At 42.6% G+C, this 23,822-nt stretch overlaps 1 protein-coding gene across 1 annotated transcript in view; it reads left to right on the top strand.

The window, feature by feature from the left end:
* Positions 1–6,094: 6,094 nt before the first annotated feature.
* LOC121463975 (hepatitis A virus cellular receptor 2 homolog) overlaps positions 6,095–23,822 on the top strand; it is a 39,718-nt gene continuing 21,990 nt past the window's right edge. The window contains exons 1-2 of the mRNA XM_041676571.1: positions 6,095–6,245; positions 23,129–23,470. Coding sequence (XP_041532505.1) covers positions 6,095–6,245; positions 23,129–23,470 — 493 coding nt within the window. The remainder of the gene's footprint in view (positions 6,246–23,128; positions 23,471–23,822) is intronic.

Below are 23,822 nucleotides of genomic sequence, written 5' to 3'. Positions count from 1 at the left end.
CTTGACTTAACCAAGATCACAAAAATAAATGACAGAATTGGGTTAAAAAATAGGTATTCTGTGCTGGGCAGTAGCGGCATACTGTCTTCTCTTGTTTAGAGACACCGTGTCCAGGCAACTTTTATAAATAAAACATTTAGTTGGAGTGGCTTACAGTTAAGAGGTTCAGTCTGTTATCATGGCAGGACATGGGAGCATGCAGGCAGACATGGTTCTGGAGAAGTAGCTGAGAGTCCTACATCTTGCAAGCAACAGGAAGTGGTCTGAGTGACTGGGTAGTATCTTGAGCATAGGAAGCCTCAAAGCCTGCTCCCCACAGTGACACATTTCCTCTATCAAGGCCATACCTCCTAATGCCACTCCCTGTGAGATTATGGGGGCCAGTTATGTTCAAATTACCACATGCATGCCTTTGATCCCTGCACTCAGGAGGCAGGTGGATCTTTGTGAGTTTGAGGCCAGCCTCATCTACAAAGCAAGTACCAGGACTGCCAGGGCTATTATACAGAGAAACCCTGCCTTGAAAAACAAAGTAGGTATTCTGTTTTATAGCCACAGCACTGGACTTGGGTCTGTCCTCCAGTCTACTGTTAAGTCATATGTAAAGAGACTTCCAGTTTTATACTCCTGAAATCCATGCTTGTAAATACCTCGGACTACGGAGGAAACATTTGTAGATTCAGAGAGGCATACTTTGAATATCCTAAGGCATGTGTTGGTTAAGACATCTGTATCCTGAGATGTTCTTCAGACTCAAGAAAGTTGACGCTTAAAGTTTATGGTTTCTTTGGGCTGGAGTCCATGTGGGGTAAGATGCTGGCAAAAGTGGTTTTTGTTTTTTGTTTTTTTTGGTACTGTTTTTTTTTTCCTTTTTTCTCTATTGCTTCCTTGTCTCATTGGTGGTAAACTTTTACTGTAAGTCCAGTTAATAGGCATTGAGGACCATACAACTTGTTTAATATACTTGAGTGCTATGGCGTGACAGAAGTCATAGACAGGGTAAATGAAAGCACTATGTTCTAATCCAACTTTTATATATGAACAGTAGGAATAGAGTAAGGACACTGAAATTTGAATTTCATTTGCTCAAGTGTTTTCTGAAGTATTCTTTTGAGTTTTTGGACCACTTAAATGTAAAATTCTACTCTATGTGGGTTTAACATCAGGCAGTAGATTCAATTTGGCTGGTGGGATTTATTTTACATCTCAAAGTATCGTCACAGAGATAGTAATGTAGGGCCAGTTGGATGACTCAGTTGGTAAAGGTGCTAGCTCAGAATTGTCTCTCTAACTTCTACATACGCCACATATACTGATATTAGTAATAAATAGACTACAGAAATAATGTCAAAAAGGAAAAAACAAACCGTAGAATGGTGGGAGTAGACACCTTTAATCCCAGCACTCAGGGGAGTCAGGCAGATAGCAGAGTTCAAGGCCAACTTGGTCTCTGAGTGAGTTCCAGGACAGCCAGTGCTACACAGAGAAACCACGTCTTGGAAAACAACAACAAACAAAAAAGACAAAGTAATCTTTATAGCTACAGTGTATTATGCAGTAGTACTTAAAAATCTGTAGATATGAGATAATATCCTCCCCACTACTCTCTTTTTAAAGTTTTACTTTGTTTATTTTTCATTATTTTGAGACAAGGTCTTCCTAGGTAGCCCTGGCTGACCTGGAACACACTATGTAGACCAGGCTGGCCTCAGACTTTTCAGGGCTCTCGCTGCTTCAGCCTCCTGAGTGTCTGCGTTCTAGGCAGGTGTCACCACACTCAACTTCTGTTTATGTTTTTCATTTGGAAATACTTGCATATATTTACGGAGGAGAATATACTTCCACGCAAGCGTGCCTTCTCTGCTGTTTGTCTTCCGCAGACTATTAACATTGACCATTGAAGGCTTAAGATCAGGCTTCATGCTGTAATGTGACAATGCTACCAATAAGTGGCAGTCTTGCAGCGAGGACCAAAATGAAACCTAGAGGCACTGCATATGAACTGCTCACTTAACTCTCATTCAGAGGTGAATTAGGCCTTTACATCTCATTGATATCTGTTGAATCAGAGATGGCTGTTGAAACTCATAATGCAACTGGGAGTAGTGGCTAACACCTGGGATCTCAATCTGGAGGGTGAAGCAGGTAAGAGGGTGGATTTCCAGACTACCTTGCAAGGCCTACCTTGCAAGACTTTATCTCAAAAAGCAAAGTACAGGAGAACATGAGTAAGGAAGTCAGGACCATGAGGGGTGCACCCACCCACTGAGACAGTGGGGCTGATCTATTGGGAGCTCACCAAGGCCAGCTGGACTGTGACTGAAAAAACATGGGATAAAACCGGACTCTCTGAACATGGCGAACAATGAGGGCTGATGAGAAGCCAAGGACAATGGCACAGGGTTTTGATCCTACTTAATGTTCTGGCTTTGTGGGAGCCTAGCCAGTTTGAATGTTCACCTTCCTAGATATGGACGGAGGGGGGGAGGACCTTGGACTTTCCACAGGGCAGGGAACCCTGACTGCTCTTTGGACTGGAGAGGGAGAGGGAGAGGAGTGGTGGGAGTGGGAGAAGGGTGGGAGGAGGGGGAGGGAAATGGGAGGCTGGGAGGAGGCGGAAACTTCTTTTTTCCTTTTTTTAATAAAATTAAAAAAAAAAGGCAAAGTACAACACACACAAAAGCCACCCCCAACAAACAAAAACAACCTTTGAGTTTTAGAATTTGGGCTCTATCAACTGCGTATCATTGAATTGGCTTACTAGTGTCTATGGAAATCCGTTTTCATTGACCCGGGTAGTCACAGTAGTTATCCCAGAGTATGATGCTGACAGTGAAGGACAGCACTCACCCTAATTTCTTTTGAAACCGATTTGACCCCAAGAAATAATACTCAGGCAAACTAGGCATGTGTGCAGAGCATTTGATCTGAAAGGGCTTGTTGGATACCCCAAAGGCTAGGTGGTGCTGGAGCCTGGGGCCGTTGGGGATGGGGAACAAAAAATAGAAGGAAAGCACAAATAATAAAAGCAAAAAGGGGACATTATTATAGACATAAAGATAATAAGTAACAAATGTGAAGATCTTACAGAGAATCTTTCAAGTTGAGGTAGCTTCTGTTGCAAATAAGCCTGGTAAACATTGCCAGTATAAACAGACCACCACGTGTACTTGTGTGTATACACAAAGAATAAGACAGCTTTAATTTTTTGCAGACTGTGAAAAGGATAGAAAAACAAAACATTTCCCAATTCTTATAAAGCTAGCATAAGCAAAATATTATACTGAGACCTGCAATATGTTTTTTTCAAAAAGAATGTTTATGACCAATTTATACTTAACTGAAGAATGTGGAATAGGGAATTAATGGAACCTGCCAAATAATGGATTTGGAAAGAAAAATCACTTTTCACAATATATATGAAAGGCATCTTTGAAATTTAGTATCCGTTCATAAAAAAGAAAAACAGCTTGCATATCAAGAATAGAAGGAAATTTCCTTAATATAATAAACTGCTCTTAAAAACAGAAAACAAAATGAAAACCTATAGCATGTTTTATACCCGAGGTGATATCTTGAGACCTTTTCTTTGAGAACAGAAATAAAATAAGAATGCCTACTATCAAAGCTTTAAGTCCGTACTAGATTCCCTAACCAGCAAAGGACAAAAAATATTGAAAAGGAAGGAACTAAGCGTTAACTACATAACAAAGTAATCCTCAGCATAAACAATTTTATATAATCTAAAGATAATGGATTAGTAAACATTTAATTGTTGCAGAAATGTTTTAAAAGGTTGCAGAAATCAAAAAATACATTTTACTTCAGTATTTGATAAGCCAAAATAAAAATTAAATGATGCTATGTAAAATAGCTTCAATAATATGGAACACCTAGAAAAAACATCTAGAAACAATTAAATTCTTATAGAGAATACATTTTATTAAGATAATTTAAAAAAATCAACTTAAATATAAGTTGAGCCAAAACATGTCTGTGGATTGGACCACCCAGCTTGTAAAGAGGCCAAATTTGTCCTGATTTCATTTGTAGCTCTAGTGCAAGTTAATAATTTTCTACCATACTCTAACATTCGATAAACTGATTCTAGGCTTTGTTAAAAGGACCCAGAGAGCCATACTGCCCTTCGAGGAGAGTAAAGAAAAGGATTCCCCTGAAAGGAAAATGTTGACAGAAAGAGAAATAGGACAGTTGGGACAGAAATCCATGTCTGTATATCACGATGAAGCACCGGGGAGATGACGGTACAAGGTGAGGGAAAGGCTGAAATTTCGGTAGATGGGGTTGTAATCGAACATGCGAAACCCAGCTCCAGGAGAACTAAAGATTTACCTACAAAACATACTATTTTTTTTGAAGCAAAAGTTATTTATGCCTTAATAAAAAATGGAATCACAATTGGGAGAGATGACTCAGCAGGCAAAGGTGCTCTCCCCTAAACCTGACTACCTGAACTCAATACCTAGGCCCCATATGGTGGAAAGAGAGAGCTACCTCCTAAAAGTTGTCCTCAGACTTTGACGTGTCGGGTGAGCCCAACTGGACCAAGAAGCCAGCTGGCTTTAAGATGCTTCAGGCATCTTTGCTCCTTTTCGTATTAGTCAAGTTTTTGAACTAATATATAGGCAAGTATTTTTTAAACCTCTGAATAAGAGAAGAAATACTAAAATAGAATACAAAAATGTATGATTCACAAGAGAAAAGATTGGTCTGTTCCATTACAACAAAATTAAATTGTGTTCAGGAGATGGAGACATGTCTCAGCAGTTAAAAGCACTTGTTGGACTAGAGGATCCTGGTTCGGTTCCCAGCACCAACATGGGCTGACAAACATCTATAACTCCAGTTCCAGGGGATCCAATATCCTCTGACCTCTGCAGGTTCTAGGCATGTACAAAGTGCACATACATACACAAATCTGAAAGAGGGAGGGAGGGGAGAGGGAGGGAGGGGAGAGGGAGGGATGGAGAGAGAGAGTGTGTGTGTGTTTCCAAATGATACGCTGAAATGCTACAGTGTGAGGAAAAATATTTGCAACAGATGAAATCAGTAGAGGAATGACATTGAAAAGTTACAGATTATTTGTATTAATCAATATGAGACACACAGAAACCCAACAGACTGGGTAAAGGACGTAAACAAGTATTTCTCTAAAATTAAATTCAAACTCTGTATAAACAAGAGGTGCCGGTTAGTCATTAGGGACATACAAGATAAAGTCATATGACATGTTCCCACATTCTTACCAGTTTTTGAAAAACCATAGAAATCAAAACCACAAACAAAAAAGCCAATTCTGGCAATACCACAGCTCAAAAAGATCAGTATTTTTTTTTTTTTTCTTCTTGAGACAGGGTACTTGCTTTGTAACCCAGCCTGTCCTCAAATTGTGTTCTTTCTTCAATCTCCCTGTTTGGATTACAGGTGTGCGCTATGCCACCCAGCAAAATATATTCCATATGCTGTTGGTGAGAATCTGGGAAGCTAACTGAATATTACCTAACAAGATTCCAGGGCTTTGTGCCCTCTGATCCATTAACTCTACTTTTAGAAAGGCGTTCCAAAAACTCGTGAATATCAGCATTATTCTATTCTCACATTATTACGTGAGAATGTCCCGAGTGGCAGTGTGTGTCACTGAAATGAAAACGGAACGTCGAAAGCAGAAGGGACAATGACTCTTTTGAGAAGTTCAGGGGTGTGCCTTAGTTTCATCCTGAACACATTTCATATCTTAACCCTAGCACTTAAAACCTATTAAACCCTTTTACTAAACATGCAACTGTATTTAAAAAAAAAATAGAATGTCCCCATCTGCCTAGCCTAGGTCCTGTGCCAACAGACCCTAGCTGCTTTCAGCCTTGATTAGAGAAGCATCTTTTTACAGTGGGCAACGGTCAAATGGATGACGTAGAATAGTCAGGATGCTGAGCAAGAGACTGAGTCTCAGCTGTAAACAGGACATTTACATTAACAACTTCACCCTCCCACCCCAGGATCAGGGACAGTGGGAAGATGGGAGGAGTGTTGTGTGTGGGGTGCTGTCTTCTGGACCTGAGATAGCAATGTAGTCATGAATTCCCAGCATCAGTGGGTACTTGTTGAAAGACCTACACAAGATCAAGCCAACCGCAATCGCCGCGGAGATGAGGTAGATGGTCTCAGTTCCCACTCATCACAGACTGAGAGAGGAACTATCAACTTTGCGGAAGATGTGATCACTGGTAAGTTTTCCATGTTCTGGTGGATGACCTCACCCCACCCCCATGTAGATAAAAACAGCACTAACTGGGCTTAATGGCTTATCAAACAAAACAGAAGCTCCCTGAAGTTGGGAAGGAGGCTTGTTGAAAATAGGAGGAAGATGGAAGGGGAAAACAGGGAACAGATATAATCATATTTCTTGTATACTTGTATGAAATTCTCAAAAATGAAGGAAAACAAGGAAATGGATAATTTGAGCTATATCCATTCCCAGAAAAACTTTTCGGTAGCAACTACAAGGACACAAATAGCCAGGGAGGATCTTACAGATACGCTGTCCAGTTAAATAGGCAGGGAGGTTCTTACAGATACACTGTCCAGTTAAATAGGCAGGGAGGGTCTTACAGATACGCTGTCCAGTTAAATAGGCAGGGAGGGTCTTACAGATACACTGTCCAGTTAAATAGGCAGGGAGGGTCTTACAGATACACTGTCCAGTTAAATAGGCAGGGAGGGTCTTACAGATACGCTGTCCAGTTAAATAGGCAGGGAGGATCTTACAGATACGCTGTCCAGTTAAATAGGCAGGGAGGATCTTACAGATACGCTGTCCAGTTAAATAGGCAGGGAGGGTCTTACGCTGTCCAGTTAAATAGGCAGGGAGGATCTTACAGATACGCTGTCCAGTTAAATAGGCAGGGAGGGTCTTACAGATACGCTGTCCAGTTAAATAGCCAGGGAGGGTCTTACAGATACGCTGTCCAGTTAAATAGGCAGAGAGGGTCTTACAGCTACATTGTCCAGTTAAGTAGATGAAAAACACCACAGCTCACATGGTTTCATTAATCAATTGTTGAAAACCACGAAGAGCTATATGCATAAATTTGAGACTCATACATAAGTGGTGAAGTTTGAAAAAAGACAGAGGGGACTGGTGGTGTGCAGTCAGTGGAGTGGAGTGTAGCATGCTAAAAGCCCTGGGTTTGATCCCCAGCGTTGGGTTTAGTGGTGCATATTTGTAATCTAAGTCCTGCAGAAGTGGAGAAAAGAGAAGTTCAAGGTCATTTTAGGATACATAGAGTGTTAGAGGCCAGCCTGGGATACATAAAACTGCAAAACAAGCCAAAAAAAAAAAAAAAAAAAAAAACTATCACGACAAAATTGCATTGCAATACCAAGGACAATACCTACTTAGAGAAGCAAAGTGTTGTGGTCAGGAAAGAACAGATGACTTGGAGTTAGGCTTCAAATGGGCTTTAGCAGAGTGGCTGTATTTTTGAATCCAGATTTGCTTGAATATTGCTTTATAAGTATTGCATAGTCAATATATTTGTGTTTATGCGGCATTTCATTATAGTTTTCATTAAACAAATTTTAAACCTTAAAGCCATATTGTGAAACCATCTCCCAGCCCTTTTATTGGAAAACTATTGTCTGACAAGAAGATTTTGACAAAGACATGGAGTATCAGAAGGATTCTTGCTGCCAATGAATGCATAAAGGGGATTAGGCACTTTGGAAGGCAGCTAAGCGTGGTCTTGTAAAGAGGATGTCTTTGATCAGAGAAAAATGTGCACATGGAGCAAGGATGAAGACAGGAAGTAGTAAGATGAGATGAAAGCCTAAAAGGTACCTCACCACGACTGACTGGTGGTGAGTGTGTCTGTGAACTCAAGAGAAGGAGAGCTTAGCTGTCTGACCCTGGGAAACTGTTAGCTGGCAGAAAGAAGAGAGCCTTACCGGAGAGCAGTATAAAGGGTAAGCCATACCACTTCCCATCTGCACGGCTTCTGTGGGCAATAGCGGGATCTCCATTTTCAAGATGAGACTAGACAGGATTTTCCACAGTGAGTCACAGCTCAGCAGAACGTTCTCGCTGGTGGACGCTTTTCATCCTTTGCAGCTGCATGGCTGGAGCCTGCGGGAGCTGGTGAGGGGTGTCCTCTTCACGGCCTTCTCCTCGCTGTGATGAGGACACTGGCCATTTCAGAGAGGATCTGACTTCTCGTAGACCAGTGAATGTGGCAGCTGAGAAGACGACTTGTCCTCACTGGGCCACTGTTTTCTGTGCTTCTGAGTAAAGAACGCTAAGTACTCCTGTATACGCTTGAATGTGACCGAAAGCTTAAACTCTCTATCATCCGTTCATAATTATCGGATATAAAAACTCTACATCATCTCCTTAATTTTGTTAAGTTCAAGTCCTTGTGAAGCACACACTTCATTCTCATTTATGAGGAACAGAATACATAATTTGTTTTGTTTTTATTGTTTTTGAGACATGGTCTCTTGTGTACTAGACTGGCCTTGTATTCTTGATACTCCTTTCTCTACTTCATAAGTTCTGGAATTACAAGCTTGGTTTATTGAGTACTTGGGGTAAAACCTATGCCAGGGAAGCACTTTACCAACCTAGCTATATCTCTAGTCCAAGATCCACATTTATTTGGAAAGACGGTCATATTAGTATTTATTAGTACATATTAGTCATATTAGTCCTTGTTGGTGCAATAAAATACCCAATGAAAAACAACTTGAAGGAGAGAGTTTATTTTTGCTCAGTTTGAGGCTACAATCCAATACTTTTTTTTTTGAGCTATATGGCATATCACCCTTATCTCCAGCTAGCCCACACGCAGCAACACACTGAAGTGAAGCTTCTTACTCTTGCCCAACCAGAACACAGGACCTACTGGTTAGCCTCTCCCTTTTCTCTCTGTCTCTCTGTAGCTTCTGGTAACTTCCACTCTATTCTCAGTTTCCACTGTCACTATTGTAAGATTCTACCTATGAGAGAGATGCAGCATTTACCATTCTGTGCCTGGCTTATTTCACTTATCACAGTGACATCCAACTCCATGCACAGCACTGCAAATGGCAGGGTTTTAGCATTCCATAGTGTATACATATCACACTTTTTTCACCCATCAACTGATAGATATTTAGGATGTTTCCATTTCTTAGTTATTGTGAAGAGTTTTGGAATAACAAGGGTGTGCAGATGTTTCTATGAATTATCCATTGCACTTCCCTTGAGTGTATACCCAGTAGTGGAATAACTGGATCATAGAGTAGCTCTCTTTCAGCTTTTGAGGAACCTCCATACTTTCTTCTGTAAGACTACTCGTTCAAAGATTTCCTTCATGCCCCCCCCCCCCCCCCCCGAGCATCACTTAGGAGTTTTTAAATAGTTACAGTGAGATGCAATCTCTTTGTGATTTTGACTGACATTTCTCTCATCAATGTGTTGGACTTTTTTTTTTTTTCATTTTTTTTTGATGTTTTCTCTTGAGATGTGTCTTTTTAGATCTGTTGCCAATCTTCAATTTGGATTATTTGGGAGAAAAGGTTGTTGTTGGGCTTTTAGAGTTCACAGTATATTCTGGAATCAGCCTCTTATTAGATGTAGAGTTTACAAATATTATAGATCATTCTGTAGGTTGTTTTCTTCACTCTGTTGATTTTGCCCTTTGTTGTATAGACAATTTTTAGGTTTAGATACATGTGGGTCCATATTTCGATATGGCACAAAAGCCATTACCCAAGTCCAAGCTGATCACACAGCTCTGCAGACATGCTGTCTCTTCCCTTAACAAAAGCCAGGATGCCTGATCCTAGCTTCTTTTGTTAGAATGTGGATTACCTGAGAAGAGATGTTTGACTGAAGCTGATGACTTAGGAGTTCAGCTGTTTGGTGCTTCCTTCCTTTTGTAATTTGGAAGGTGTCTTATAGAGATGCTAATTCAGGGCCTACCTGACTGCTAGATGCAGATGTGACTTGAGCCCAGGCACCTGGTTGCCTAGGTGATGGCGTAATGCCGCCCCCCCTGCCCGCTCAATTTGGTGTGGGTATATAAAATGTTTGGACAATAAACGAGGATTCTGGCCTTTTCCATGATGACGGTGTAAGCTGTGTCAGTTCTTTTCCTCGCGACTCCGTTCCTGCCGGGTTAGGGAATTAGGAAATTTATGTTGGACCCTCACGGGCCACGACAGATACACTCTCATTTGTTTATTTTTGCTTTTGTTCCCTATGGCTTTAGGGTCTTTTTTTTTTTTTTTTTTTTTTTTTTTTTTTTTTTTTTTTGGTTTTTCGAGACAGGGTTTCTCTGTGGCTTTGGGGCCTGTCCTGGAACTAGCTCTGTAGACCAGGCTGGTCTCGAACTCACAGAGATCCGCCTACCTCTGCCTCCCGAGTGCTGGGATTAAAGGCGTGCGCCACCATCACCCGGCTTGGCTTTAGGGTCTTAACTAATTTTTTTTTTTTGTTATTATTTCAAAATAATAAAGCTTTTCTACTGTTTTGTTCTAAGACTCCATTTCTCCCTCCCTTCCTCTCTCCCAACTTCCCTCCCTCTCTCTTTTCCTCCCTCTCTCCATGTGTGTGTATTTCTATGTAAATCTTAGACTTGTTTTTTTCTAGTCTTATCGAAAATGCCATTGCCATTTTGATAGGGTTCTATTAACCTGAATTGGTATGAACATATAACAACAGTATTGATTCTTCCAATCCAATTTATCAGTGTTTCATAATTTTTATTATAGAGATATTTCACCACTGTGGTTAAATTTATTCTGAGATATTTATTCACTCATCTGTTTTGTAGCTATTATAAATGAGATTTCTTTCTTCAAATTATTTTTTATTTTGAGAAAGATTCTCCTCAAACTTCATATGAGGTCAAGGATAACTTGAACATTTGATCCTCTTGCCTCTGTCTCCCAAGTTCTGGGATTACAGGTGTGTAATTTTTTTGTGGCACTGAGTATCAAACTCAGAGCTTCAAACTTTCAAGACAAACCCTAAGCCATATCCCCAGACCCAAGACTTCTTGTTTTCTTCTTTTCTACTTCAGCCAACTTGTTATGTTTTCAGAGTTACTCTCATACTTGATATACGTCTTCCTCAGGAGTCACTGGTGTGCATCATCACATCCAGCTGTTTTGAGCATTGTGCTCACAAAGGACATTAGCCTGTAGCGTTCTTTTTGTTATTGTTGTTGTGCTCTCATCTGTTCTGGGTATGGGGTCATGCTGGTTTTGTGGAAGGTGTTTGGGAGAATTCCTTCCTATCCTATGTTTTGGAATCATTTAAGGAAAATTGGTTATCAATTAAAATGTGTGCAGGTGCCCACAGAGGTCAAAAGAGGCCATCAAATCCCCTGGAGCAGTTACAGGTGATTGTGAGTCATGTCATCGTGTGTGTCGTGTGTCATCCCCCCCCCCCCCACCCGAGTGTGTATGCTGGGAACCAAACCTGGAGAGACAAGGTTTCTTTGCAACCTGTACTGGAACCAGGCTGGCTTCGATCTCACAGAGACTGGCCTGCTTCTGCCTCCTGAGTGCTGGGATTAAAGGCGACTGCACACACTCCTAACTGCTGCACTATCTTGTTAGCTCAATAAGTGGCTTATCATTACCAAGTTAGTCTTGTTATTTGTTATTAATCTTCTCATCTTTTCAGTTTCTTCCTAGTTCTTGTATGGGTAAACTGTGTAGTTCTAGTAATTTCTCTGTTTCTTCAGTTATCATCATCACATTTGGTCTCTTACGCAGCTTTCTTAACTCGTTTATAGGTGCCGGGTACATGAAAAGCTCTCTCAGCATGTCTGTGGGGAGACAGGGCTGGAGGATCTTCTTTAACCATCGCCCCCTGCATTGTTCTCACACTGCAGCTTTCATTTGAGAATGTCACTCTTGTACTGTTTTCAGGACCTTAGGTTTCGGGAGGTGGCTCAGCGCTAGCCAATGGGCACTCTTTGTTGTTGTTGTTTGTTTTGATTCTTTAGAGACTGTGATTGTGGAGAAATGAATGTGTGGTCAAGTTGGGCCTTTAAAGAAGTTCAGATCACCATGTTTTCATAGAAGCAACCAAGTGATTGATTCGGTTTTGTCAGTAAATTTGCGTTTCCTTGGAGCCAGTTTTAGTTGGGTTTTCTGTCATTTGCAGCGTTAAAAAAATACTGAGTGTTGGCGAGGCAATGTTGGCAAATCAAGGTTGGAGTGTTCTGAAACCATACTCGGGGAGGTGGCTGCTGGCAAGGTGGGAGTTGTTTTTGTAATGTGTCGAAAACACCTTTTCTGGCACCCATGGAAAAAGCAAGGCGTGGTGGTGCAAGCTTGTAATAGGAACCAAAGACGAAGGAACCTCAGTGAGTGGGCAGCCACTCTTGGTGAGCACCAGGCCAATGAGGGACCCTACACAAAAGATGCTCTTTCTAAAGGTGATACCCGAGGCTCTTCATCTGGTTCCACACTCAAGAAACACATCCCATATGTGCTAATGTGCTTGGACACACACACGCATCTATCGACACATGGGCACGAGTACAGACACATTAATGGAATTTTTTAAAAAGCGAGTTTTAAGCTACATAGGTAACATCAAGCACTTTAAAAGGGAATCACATGGCTTGTTGCCTTCTGGAAATCAGAAGATCCATCTCTGTAATGATTGTTCTGTCTCTTTAAGGGACAAGCCACGCCCACTCCCTCCCCCATCCACTGAGGCAGACTGATCTTCAGCTTCCGGCCTGAGCTTGCTCTCTTTTCCATCTTCCTCTTGGAGAGGCAGCTTCTGCCTCTCTCCCCACTTCTCCCCTTCCCCCTTCTGTCTCTCTCTTCTCTTTCCCTCTCTCTCTTTCTCTTCTTTCTCTATCTCTCTCTGCTCTTTTCCCCTTCTCCCTTCCCCCTCCATAACCCCCTGAATAAATATCCAACCTCACTCTGCATGGCATACCTATATATGTCTCTGTCTCTTGTCTGCCCGCCACATGTCTCCCTGCCTGGGACCAGCCACCACTTGGGGACAGGGGAATGGTACTTAGAGGCACTCAGAATGGTCCAGCATTTTAAATTTTTTCCATTACATTTGGTTCTGTGACTCAGATAGGCTCTTCTGCCCCAAACCTCTTTCCCAGGGTTGGGAACCTGAACCAGGTATTTTTTTTCCTCAACCACGTGTTCCATATGCCTGAGCGATGTTCCTACAATGTGATTTCTACTCATAACACTGGCTTCGATTGGTGAGTTTCCCCCATTCTGCTATGGTTGCTTCGCTCAGCTTAAATTGTGTTTGAAATGGCCTGAGGCCAATCCACCCATGACTGAGGGCCCAGAGTTCCTTAGATCCTTCTTTCTCTTTTTTTCCCATTTCTTTTTTTCTCCCTCACTATAAAAGGCCGCTCAGAGTGGCCTCTGGCCTCTTCCGAGTCCCCCCCTACCTGATCCAGCCAGGTCATAGCACCCCACCCAGGGACAGGGGATGCCTGGCCCATGGGTCCTATGGTGTTCATGCCGATTTGCACCCCATCTATAGAGACATCCCCATTATAGGCCTTGTGATGTCTCCGTTTTCACACATTTCACAATTTCAGCTGTGGGTAGCAAGCCATCCATGTCCGTCTCCTGAGAGGTGGAAGCCTTTTAGAGGACCTCAAACCCCAGGCCTTGATGCCCTATTTCTTCAGCTCCTACCTTCACTCTGCCGGTGTTCCGCCAGCTCCACTTTTATGGGAGCTTTCTGACGACTGTCAGCACACAGGCAAATGGGCCCTGCCATGGTTACTGCTACCAACAAGATTGGTCAGATCCATGAGGTGGCTTTTTTCAATTCCAGCCCTTTGCTCCCCACCACAGCTTGTGGCATTGGCGGCTTTTGGCATGGCGGCTCAGCTACAGGGCAGATCACGTCTCTAGGTCTCTCTTATTATTAAGCTCACAATCCCTGCAGCTCAAAAATTGTGGCGTTTCCATCTCTTATTGAGTTTAAAACCACTACAGCTCAAAAATTGTGGCTTTTTTCATACAACATGTGACTGCTGCCATTTTGACTGAGGTTATGTGACCTTACCACCATCTTAACTGAAGACAGGTGACTTTACTGCCATCTTAACTGAGTGGCTTTTTTCATGCAGCATGTGACTGCTGCCATTTTGACTGAGGTCATATGACCTCACCACCATCTTAACTGAAGTCAGGTGACTTCACTGCCATCTTAACTGAGTGGCTTTTCCATACAACATGTGGCTGCTGTCATTTTGACTGGGGTCAGGTGACTTCACTGCCATCTTGGCTGAGAGCCAGGTCAAGTGACCAAGTTCTTCCATCTTTACTAAAGCATGCCCTGTCTTGTCCCCTGGTTTACTTATTTTTTTTTCACTAAATTCCTCTTGTTGACTCTGTTGCATGTGTTTTGTGCAGTGGCATGCCTTTGGTAGGGCCCACTAAGAGCATCCACTTTGCCCAATTCCTGTTCACTCTCTCTGTGTGTGATCATACATGTAACTTAAATGTACCTATGCTTAATGTTATAATTGTTCATTTTATGTCATTTCAAACTACAAAAACAATAAATCTCATGTTTTAAACTGGTATGTACTTTTAAGTCTCTTACAAAAATACTTTATATTTAATCCAACCCTCATTTAAAATATATTAAGCTGTTCTCTACTATTGTCAGTTCTGCCATTAACCTTATATTGCAAGCAGTTTTTTCTTCTTTCTGTCTTTTTATGAGTGTAAATATTACCTGTTAAGAGCCAGTACAGTCAAGCTCAGACCCAGCTCTCCAGGCAGAGTCTATACTGTAGTTTTACCTGATAAACAGCCCCCAACTACTCAGAGATCTAGGAAATATGGCATTTAAATATTTAATTATTAAAAAAAACTTTTCATAACAAAAAGAGACAGGTTGGCTCCTATCAGCAGCACTCTATTTCCTCCAAAGAAGACAGAAAAGAAATGGGCACACAACAACGTCCATCTGCAATTCGCTTCAACTGCCAAGCACTGACCTTTGGGAAAAACTGCCTTTCATCTAAACTAAAGATCTCCAGATGTGGACAAAATTGCTAGAATCGACAGCCTAGCTGCTCAGGTCAAGGTAGGCCTGTCTTCCTACAGATTTCTTAGCCCACAAGATCTTCTGGAGCCTGTCAGGCCCTGCGCTAAACAACAGAAGGCAAATACAACCTTCAGTGACCATGGAGGACCCTGAGGAGGGACTCTAGGTGCCAACGAAGTAAGTTCTATGTCATTTTTTAATCAGTAACTCAAGTAAAATTTTATCCTTCTCAAAGATTTCTGATGCAGTTTGACAGATGAGAGTGTTGTCAGTTTAAAAGAACAACCTCACCAAACAAACTTCAGTAAAATACAAATACAATACCTACAAGTTATAAAGGTGTGAGGACAAATATGAGTTACCAAACTTCTCTCTCACGCTGCTTTCCATAGTCATAAAAATACTTTTCATTTGTGCAAAAATATCTGTCACAGTCATTCTGACATAAATATGCTACTGTTTATACAATGTATATGTCTAAAACTTCTGTTTTCACAAACCCAAAGAATTCTTGTGAGTTCCAGGGAGCCGAATTGAAGGATCCCCCTTAAACAGGTATAAGAGACACCAGACGTTTCCATGCCACAACTACTGGACAGGAGCAAAGAGACCAGCTAAGCCAGGATGTGGCCAGCACCCAGCCTTCTCAGGTTCCCCCCAAAGATGACACCCACAAAAAAACAGAAAGAAGTCTTAAGAATCTGCTGCCCCAATTCCTTTAATCTGTGGTGCCTAACCTTCTGCCTTTTTTTTTTTTTTTTTTTTTTTTTTTTTTTTTTGGTTTTTCGAGACAGGGTTTCTCTGTAGGTTTGGAGCCTGTCCTGGAACTAGCTCTTGTAGACCAGGTCTTGAGTTCACAGAGATCCGCCTGTCTCTGCTTCCCAAGTGCTGGGATTAAAGGCATGTGCCACCACCACCCGGCCCACCTTTTTATTATAAAAAAGAGATGGGAATGTAATGATTGTTCAGTCTCTTTAAGAGACAAGCCATACCCACAATCTCCCCCATCTACTGAGGCAGGCTGATCTTCATCTTCCAGTCTGAGCTCTCTCTTTTCTGTCTTTCTCTTGGAGAGGCAGCTTCTGCCTCTCTCCCCACTTCTCCCCTTCCCCTGCTTCTGTCTCTCTCTTCTCTCTCTCTCTGCTCTTCTCCCCTTCTCCTTCCCCCCTCCATAACCCCCTGAATAAATATCCAACCTCACTCTGCATGGCATGCCTATCAATGTATCTGTCTCTCTTGCCTGCCTGTCGTCCACATGGAGACCTGGAGATCTTCTGCGTGGTCTGTGCACTGTCCCTGCTTGGGACTGGCTGCTTACTGCAACAAGCTGCCAGGGAGCTTGCAGCAAATTCATTTCATTCTCAAGGTTGCTTAGTTTACGATTTTATCCTGAACATCAACCTCCATAGCTGTGAGATTCATTGTCCATGCAATCTCCTGATCTGATTTAAACACAAATAGCTTGTTGATCTAAGTACATAGTGCAGGAGCCCCACCTTTAGTAATTGGTCATTGTGCGGACTCTGCAGTCATGCACCCTAGACTCTGACCAGGATGAGCTTGCCAGGCAGCCCTGTTGGGACCACACCACACTCCCCTGTCTCCTGACCTGGGTAAAATCTGTAACATCCACCCTATGAATTCTGTCAAGTGGCCCTTAGTCATTTATTATTGTGTAATTCAAACTGGAAATGACTGTAGTATTTTCATTTGAAACTTGGAGGCTATCTTTCAGAAGTCTGAGGTTTACCGCCACTTTTCCTAGTAATTAAGGGGTAAGCAGAGACTCGCCCTTCATCTGCAGCAGAGTCCGCCTCCTTCACATGCTCATAGCCAGCATGCCCCAGCTGGCTGGGAACAGCTATGGCGCAGCCTTCCTTGTTTTTCAGCTGTTTGAGACAGGGCTTCGCTACATAGCTCACCGTGGCTGTGAGTTCACAAGCTGCCTTGCCCAGTTTAGGATACAATTTAGAATATGAGAAACTATAAAAGGCTTCAGTATCCAAAACCCATTCAAAGACTGTTTTCCAAACTGCAGACTCCCAGAGTGTTTGGTTACAGAATCATTGTTTATGGGTGGGTCTTTTATGATCGTCTTTGCAAATGAAGACAGGCGTGAAGTATGAATTTCAAAGGATCAACTTTTTGAGACTGGTTTCAAGGAGTTTAAACTGGCCTTGAACTTGCTAGGTGGCAGAGGATGACCTTGAACTTCTGACCCTCCCCTGCCTCTACCTTCTAAACACTGGGATTAGTAGGTTTTTTTTTTTTTTTTTTTTTTTGATTTTTCGAGACAGGGTTTCTCCGTAGCTTTTGGCTCCTGTCCTGGAACTAGCTCTTGTAGACCAGGCTGGCCTCGAACTCACAGAGATCCGCCTGCCTCTGCCTCCCGAGTGCTGGGATTAAAGGCGTGCGCCACCACCGCCCGGCGGATTAGTAGGTTTTTGTTTGTTTTTCCGACTCAGGTTTTCTCTTTGTAGCCCTGTCTGTTTTGGAGCTAGCTCTGTAGATCAGGCTGGCCTCAAACTCACAGCAATCTTCCAGCCTCTGCTCCCAAGTACTGGGATTAAAGGCGTGAGCCACCCACCATGCCCGGCTAGGATTACAGTTTTACAGCTGTCGGCCACCATTTGTGAAATGGTGAGCATCACATGCTACTGTCTCTCTTCCCCCATTGAGACAGGATCTCATACAGTACTCCATGATGGTTTAGAATGCACGATGTAGCCCAAGGTAGTCTTGAACTCACGGTAACCTTTCTGCTTCAACTTCCTCAGTGCTGAGATTAGCGGCGTGAACCACCATGGCCAGTTTATTTTCATCCAGTGGAATCCTTGTGTCTGTAGCAAAAAATGAGACGACTGTACAGGAGATAACAGTTTTCAGAACCTCGTGCTAAAGCTGAAAGCTGTGGGCTGACCAATTTGGTATCTCTAGCCATGCGGCCATCAGGCAGAGATATGCAACAATCAGGTAGAGGTGGGCAACAATCAGGTATCTGTGTTGCGATGTCAAATACAGAGCAAGCTGTGAAGTATTAAAAAAGAAAAGAATCAGCCTGAAGCACACCAAACCTCTAGAACTAAACTTCCCTTGCAGGCACTCTAACAGAAACAGGAAGTGGAGTCCATGACACCACAAGGAAGCAAGCAAGCCCAGAATGATGCCATTGCACAGAGAACTGGTTTCTAGAACCAGGAAGGGACTGAGAAATGCAGGGCAGATTGTCATCAATGAAGAGAGAGGTCACTGCAACACCCAGCTGCACGTGGACTCCTTGTCTGAGCCTGGATCAAAACAAATCAATTAAATAATATTTTGGAGATAGAGAATTTGGTTATGGTCTAAGATGAGGAATAGAAAATCATCGACAGTTGTCTTTGTTTTGAGTGGCAGTGGTACCCTGGCTACACAAAAGGATTTCCTCTTTTTGGAAGTAGATCTACATTGCAGTCTGAGATGGTGGTGAAACACGTCTATGATTTTTTAAAAATTACTTTAGCAAATAAAAGACAAAAGATACAAGGAGTAAAAAGTGTTTTGATACTCCATTTTGTCAAAACAAGGAAAGTCAGCTCAGTGGTTCACAGTGACTTCTGTGTGACCCTGACAATCCAAGTGGAATCCCTGGAGCCTACAGGAGGAGAGAACCAACTCCTGGAAGTGTCCTCTGACCTCTGCACCCAGAGCTCCTTAGGCCTGCTCCTCCATCTCTGTCTGACACTCCCTCCTCTTCTCTTCTGTTTCTGTTCCCCTGTATCTCTCTCTTTCCTGCTGCTGTCTCTTCATCTCCCTCCCTCCCTCCCTCCCTCCCTCCCTCCCTCCCTCTCTCCCTCCCTCTCCCCTCTCTCATACACTTAATGAGAAGGGGTAAGAATATTTTCATATTCCTGTAACTTCTTACCCATTTGAACATGTAGCTGGCTTGGATGCTCTTTGTTCTTCAGTTATTTACATATTTGAAAGATGCTGAGACCTTCAAGAGATGAAGCCAAGGGGAAATTGAATGGGTCTCAGGGAGAACACCATTCTTAGAGGGATGGAAAGTAGTTGTTAAAGATGGGAGTTAGTTCCTGGGAGATGGCTGTGGCCCAGCGAGCAATCCAGCCTCCTCACCTGACTTGCCACTTCACCACGTGATCTCTCCCTCTGGCATGCCTGCCTGTCTCTGCGAGGTCATCCTAGAGCTGAGCCAATATTCATGCTGTGACTTTGAGCCTCCAAAACTGTCCTAGATAAAACTCTTTTCTTACATTACTTCATCTGAGTATCATTACAGTAGAAAATAGACTCGGGCCTGGGAGATGGCTTAGTGGGTAAAGGTATCACCAAGCGGAAAGGTCCGAGTTTGATACCTGGGACCCACGTGGAGGAAGGAGAGAACTGACTCCAATAGGTTGTCCTGGAACCTTCATGTTAGCACTCTCTACCAAAAGAATAACTGAATCAAAATGAAAATAACAACCAAAAGAAAATAAATTAAATATTACTTTTTTAAAAAAATAAATAACTTAATAAAGTATTGGCTGTTTTAGGCAATATGTGTAGGCAAAAATGCCCTTAAGAACTGTAATTCTGATTAGTTGTTTAACAGATTATTTCAGTTTCTGATCTGTGGAAACTAACGTATTCTCCACAGAGGGCTTTATTGTATTTCTGGTTTTTTTTCCCCTCTCATGTTGTTTATTGCTAAATGTAATCATTTATGATGCTGATCTTGTGTTTTAACATAACAAAAAACCCACTAAGAGGTTAAAAAATTAACATGAAAAAAATTAGAAATGAGTCTCTTATTCATAAATAGAAAAAGGGGTAGGTGGATAGGTGGACTTTTGCAGACTTTTTCATGGCTGCCTTTAATAAATTATATATATATATATCAAATTGGTGTTTTACAGAACTGGCTCACAGAAATGGGCATGAGGGACCGTATGTACAATGCTAGTTCTTAGGCAGAAGAGGCACAGAGGATGAGAAGTTTGAGGCCAACCTGTCCTGGGCTACACAGAGAGTTCTAGGTCAGCCTAGATTAAGTCAGACCTCATGTCAAACAAAACAAAGCCAAGAAAGAAAAAGCAAGGCAGGAAAAGTTTGTCTTGTTTCTTGGGACTGCAACCGAATGGACAACACAGAACCACAAGCTGGTGCTTTGGGAATCTTCCCCCAAGACCTTTGCAGAGTCAATGTGGCCCTCAGCCTCAGGTTTAACCCTCTCTCCATTATACAGGAATACTCACCGCAAGTTGCTAGTAGTGGTCCAGGTAAAGACATCAAATTCATGCAGCATAGTTTATAGTGCAAGTCTAGGACTCAGGGGGGCTGTTCTCACTCTACACTGCTAAACACGTACCTTGGGACCAGTCATTCTCCTTGTCTCTCTCTCGTCTGTAACATGAGGGAGTAAACAGCACCTCTTGAGTAGCCCTCGTTCCATGGCACCGTGGAATTTCTCACACTGAACAAGTTAGATATTTAGATTAAATGCCTCTAAGGAAAGCGAGTGTCGGGGGAAGCCAGGAAGGGCTGACTCAGCAAAAACCCAGCGGGTTTTCAGAAATCACACAGTCTGTAAGTTGACTTCCCTCTGTGGCAAAGCATTTGTTTTGAAGGTGTCTAGATAAATGTCATTCTTCAACGGCCGAGAGTGCTGGTGTCTGACATGGTAACTTGATCATAAATGGCATAGCTGGAACGTCAAACAACCTGACAGTTTCTGTTCAAAGTCCCCCTGTCCTCCAGGGGAACAGAGATGGGATGGAATAGTGAGGGCCACACAGTTCTATCCAAATAGTGGGCAAGGAACATTGCTGAAGAAGTATGTGTTTCCTAAAGGAAAGGTTTTGAAACTTTGAAGGTCAAAATCAGAATGATTTGGGGGCTTTGCATACAATGCTGACACAACGTTTCAGCATCGTTAACAGAGGCCATTCTGTGTAGCCCAGGCTGGCCTCCTACTCGGTGATCCTCCTAACTCAGCCTCCTGAGACTGGAATTATAAAAAGATGCACCACTTGTAATGGTGTCTTGATTGTTTCCTTGTCTCAATACCATTATAAACAAGGAAAGTCAGACACAATAAGCTTATAGATTACACTCTAAAGTGTATTAGACCGAGGATTTGAACTGGGCTCTCCATTGGCATGGAAGTAATTTATACATGTAAAGATAAGAAATATGACACTCACTGCTTATTTATTTATTCAGCCAGACAGGTTGTCTCTGTGTAGGCACTCCTGGAACTCCAGCTCTGTAGGCCAGGCTGGCCTTAAAGTCTGAGATCGGCCTGCCTCTTTCTGCCTCCTAACAGCTGGGATTAAAGGTGTGCACCACATGTCCGGCTTCATTGCTTCAGCTCCCACTCCAGGTGCATCAAGGACAGCAGTCACAGGCTTGATTGATGGAGAGGGACCTGACAGCATGAATACATGAGTGACATGTTTATATTTTTTGTTCCTTAGTAACCAGCTGGGTTTATACATGGACCGTCTCAGGCTATTTCCTGAGATATTATAAGACTCTTGCCATGACTAATACTTTTCTTTCTCTGAAATACTCTTTTGTTTTCGTTGATTTCATGTGATAAACGTCAGAGTGCCAGCAGGCTCTGTCTACTGTGATATGACGCAGAACAGGAACGTTCTCAGATGTGACTAGCTGTACTAACACGAGAACTTCACATGGTCAGACACCCTGGGAAGTAGGTTGACCCTGAGTGGGTGTGGTCAGCCCTCATGATTCTGGGGTAGACAGAAGTTAGAGGAAATACCATTTTAACTGAAGAGCTAAAGCTGTGCCTACACTGAGTTGGCCTTTTCTTTTCCCTGACAAGTACTAATGTTTTCACATCTTATTTTCAACTGTGTCCTGCTGCTGTTGCTACTGCTACTTGCAAGTAAGTCTGGGCCGGTACTTTTCAGATGGAGAAAGATTATCACACAGAGGGCAAGACAGAGATAGAGGATGGGTGTAGTGATGCTATTTCTAATAGTATATGTTGGGAAGTAACCTAAATGTTAACAGTGGAGATCGGGTAGGTAAATTAGACATATCCATGAGAGAAGCAGGGAGCCTAATTCAACAACCTGATACAGATGCTGGGAATCACAATGCTACAGAGAGAACCAAGGTGCCCAGTTATGTGTGTAAGCATTGCCAGGAGGCAGCAATGTGTGGACATTTTTGAATGGTTGAGCTCTAGGGGGATGGGAAGAGTTGGGAGAGGCGGTCCTGCTTTCAAGTATCTTTTCTGTGGTTTGAATACTTTATTATATAGGTGTGTGTATGTGTGTGTTGTTATAAAGGAATTTAAACTTCAGTACAACATTTGAAGAGTTTCAAATATGCAAGCTACTAGTTTTGTTTTGTCAAAACTTTTATCTCAGAGAGAGAGAGAGAGAGAGAGAGAGAGAGAGAGAGAGAGAGATTGAGAATTATTAGGTTACCTTTCCTTTGCTAATGAACAGACAGCTAGCCCAGACAGGTGGGCCACTTTCCTGGCCAACAATTTTTGTTTTTCATTAACCCAGGTTTTTTAATCTTTAAGAAACTGTTCACAGATCTCTTTGAGGACTGAAAAGTATGCGTTTGGGACGGGGTGGGGGTGGGGATCAAGGGCCCCCAACACATGGGAACTGAGAGACATGCAGGTTCTCATGTTCCTTCTCAGGCCAGTGGAGGCAGTCATTTTAGGGAATGAGCAGAGGTTGCCCATGCTGGCCTCAAACTCACTGCAGTTCTGCCACAGAATCCTCAGTACAGGGATTAAGGCAGTCATCACTTTCTGGACCGTTAATTTATTTTTTAAAAGATGATTTCATTATGCAGGCTAGTTTGGGATCTTCCTGTCTCCACCTGCCAAGCTCCAGGTTTAGAGGCATGGGCAATCATAGTAAGTGTCTGAACAGGACTCGCTGCTTCCTCTGGTGACAGAGAATCATTGGCACCGTCAATCCTCCTCCCAACAGGAAAGCCAGAGTTCCCTCTTTAATTCTATGATGCATTACCAACAGAAATGGACCCACTCCCTCACTGTCTCGCCCTCCTCTCCTCTCTGTGTAGGGTCTTTGGAAAATGCAGTTATAGTCGAGGTCGGTAAGAATGCGTATCTGCCCTGTGACTACAGTCTACCTGCACATGGGACACCTGTGCCTGTGTGCTGGGGCAAGGGATCCTGTCCTTGGTCACATTGTGGTGCCAATAAAGTGCTCAGCACTGATGAAAGAAATGTGATACATCAGAAATCCAGAAGATACCAGCTAAAGGGGAATTTCCTCAAAGGAGATGTGTCCCTGACCATAGAGAATGTGACTCTAGCTGACCGTGGGACCTACTGCTGCCGGGTAGAATTCACTGGTCCAGGGAATGATAAAAAAGTAAACCTGGAATTAGACATCAGACCAGGTGAGTAGACCCTTTCCATGTTCTCTTTGTCTATAAGAATCACCCGTGGGTCATGATATCATAATACACATATGGATTATTATCACCTCTAGTTACAGTCCTGGGGGTGGGATGGGAAGGCCCAAGATGAAGAGGCCTCACTGTGAAGGCCAATGATGTACCTGCCATGTGTTTTCATACTCAAGGATGCAGCCTAGAGAAGGGGAAGAAAGGCCTAGACCAGAGAGAGGTTCAAGACCCTGCCTGATCATTAGGTCACGTGCAAACTTCCTTTCTTTAAATTAATTTTTGCTTTAATTTTTTCATACTATACATTTATTATACTCTTTCCTCTCCTCCAACTCTCACCAGA

This window comes from Microtus oregoni, unplaced genomic scaffold (assembly GCF_018167655.1).
Source record: "Microtus oregoni isolate MIOR12 unplaced genomic scaffold, Mior012 000027F_ref0000203, whole genome shotgun sequence".
NCBI lineage: Eukaryota > Metazoa > Chordata > Mammalia > Rodentia > Cricetidae > Microtus > Microtus oregoni.
Note: the sequence above shows the minus strand (reverse complement) of the source record. Positions and strands in the feature narration are given on the sequence as shown.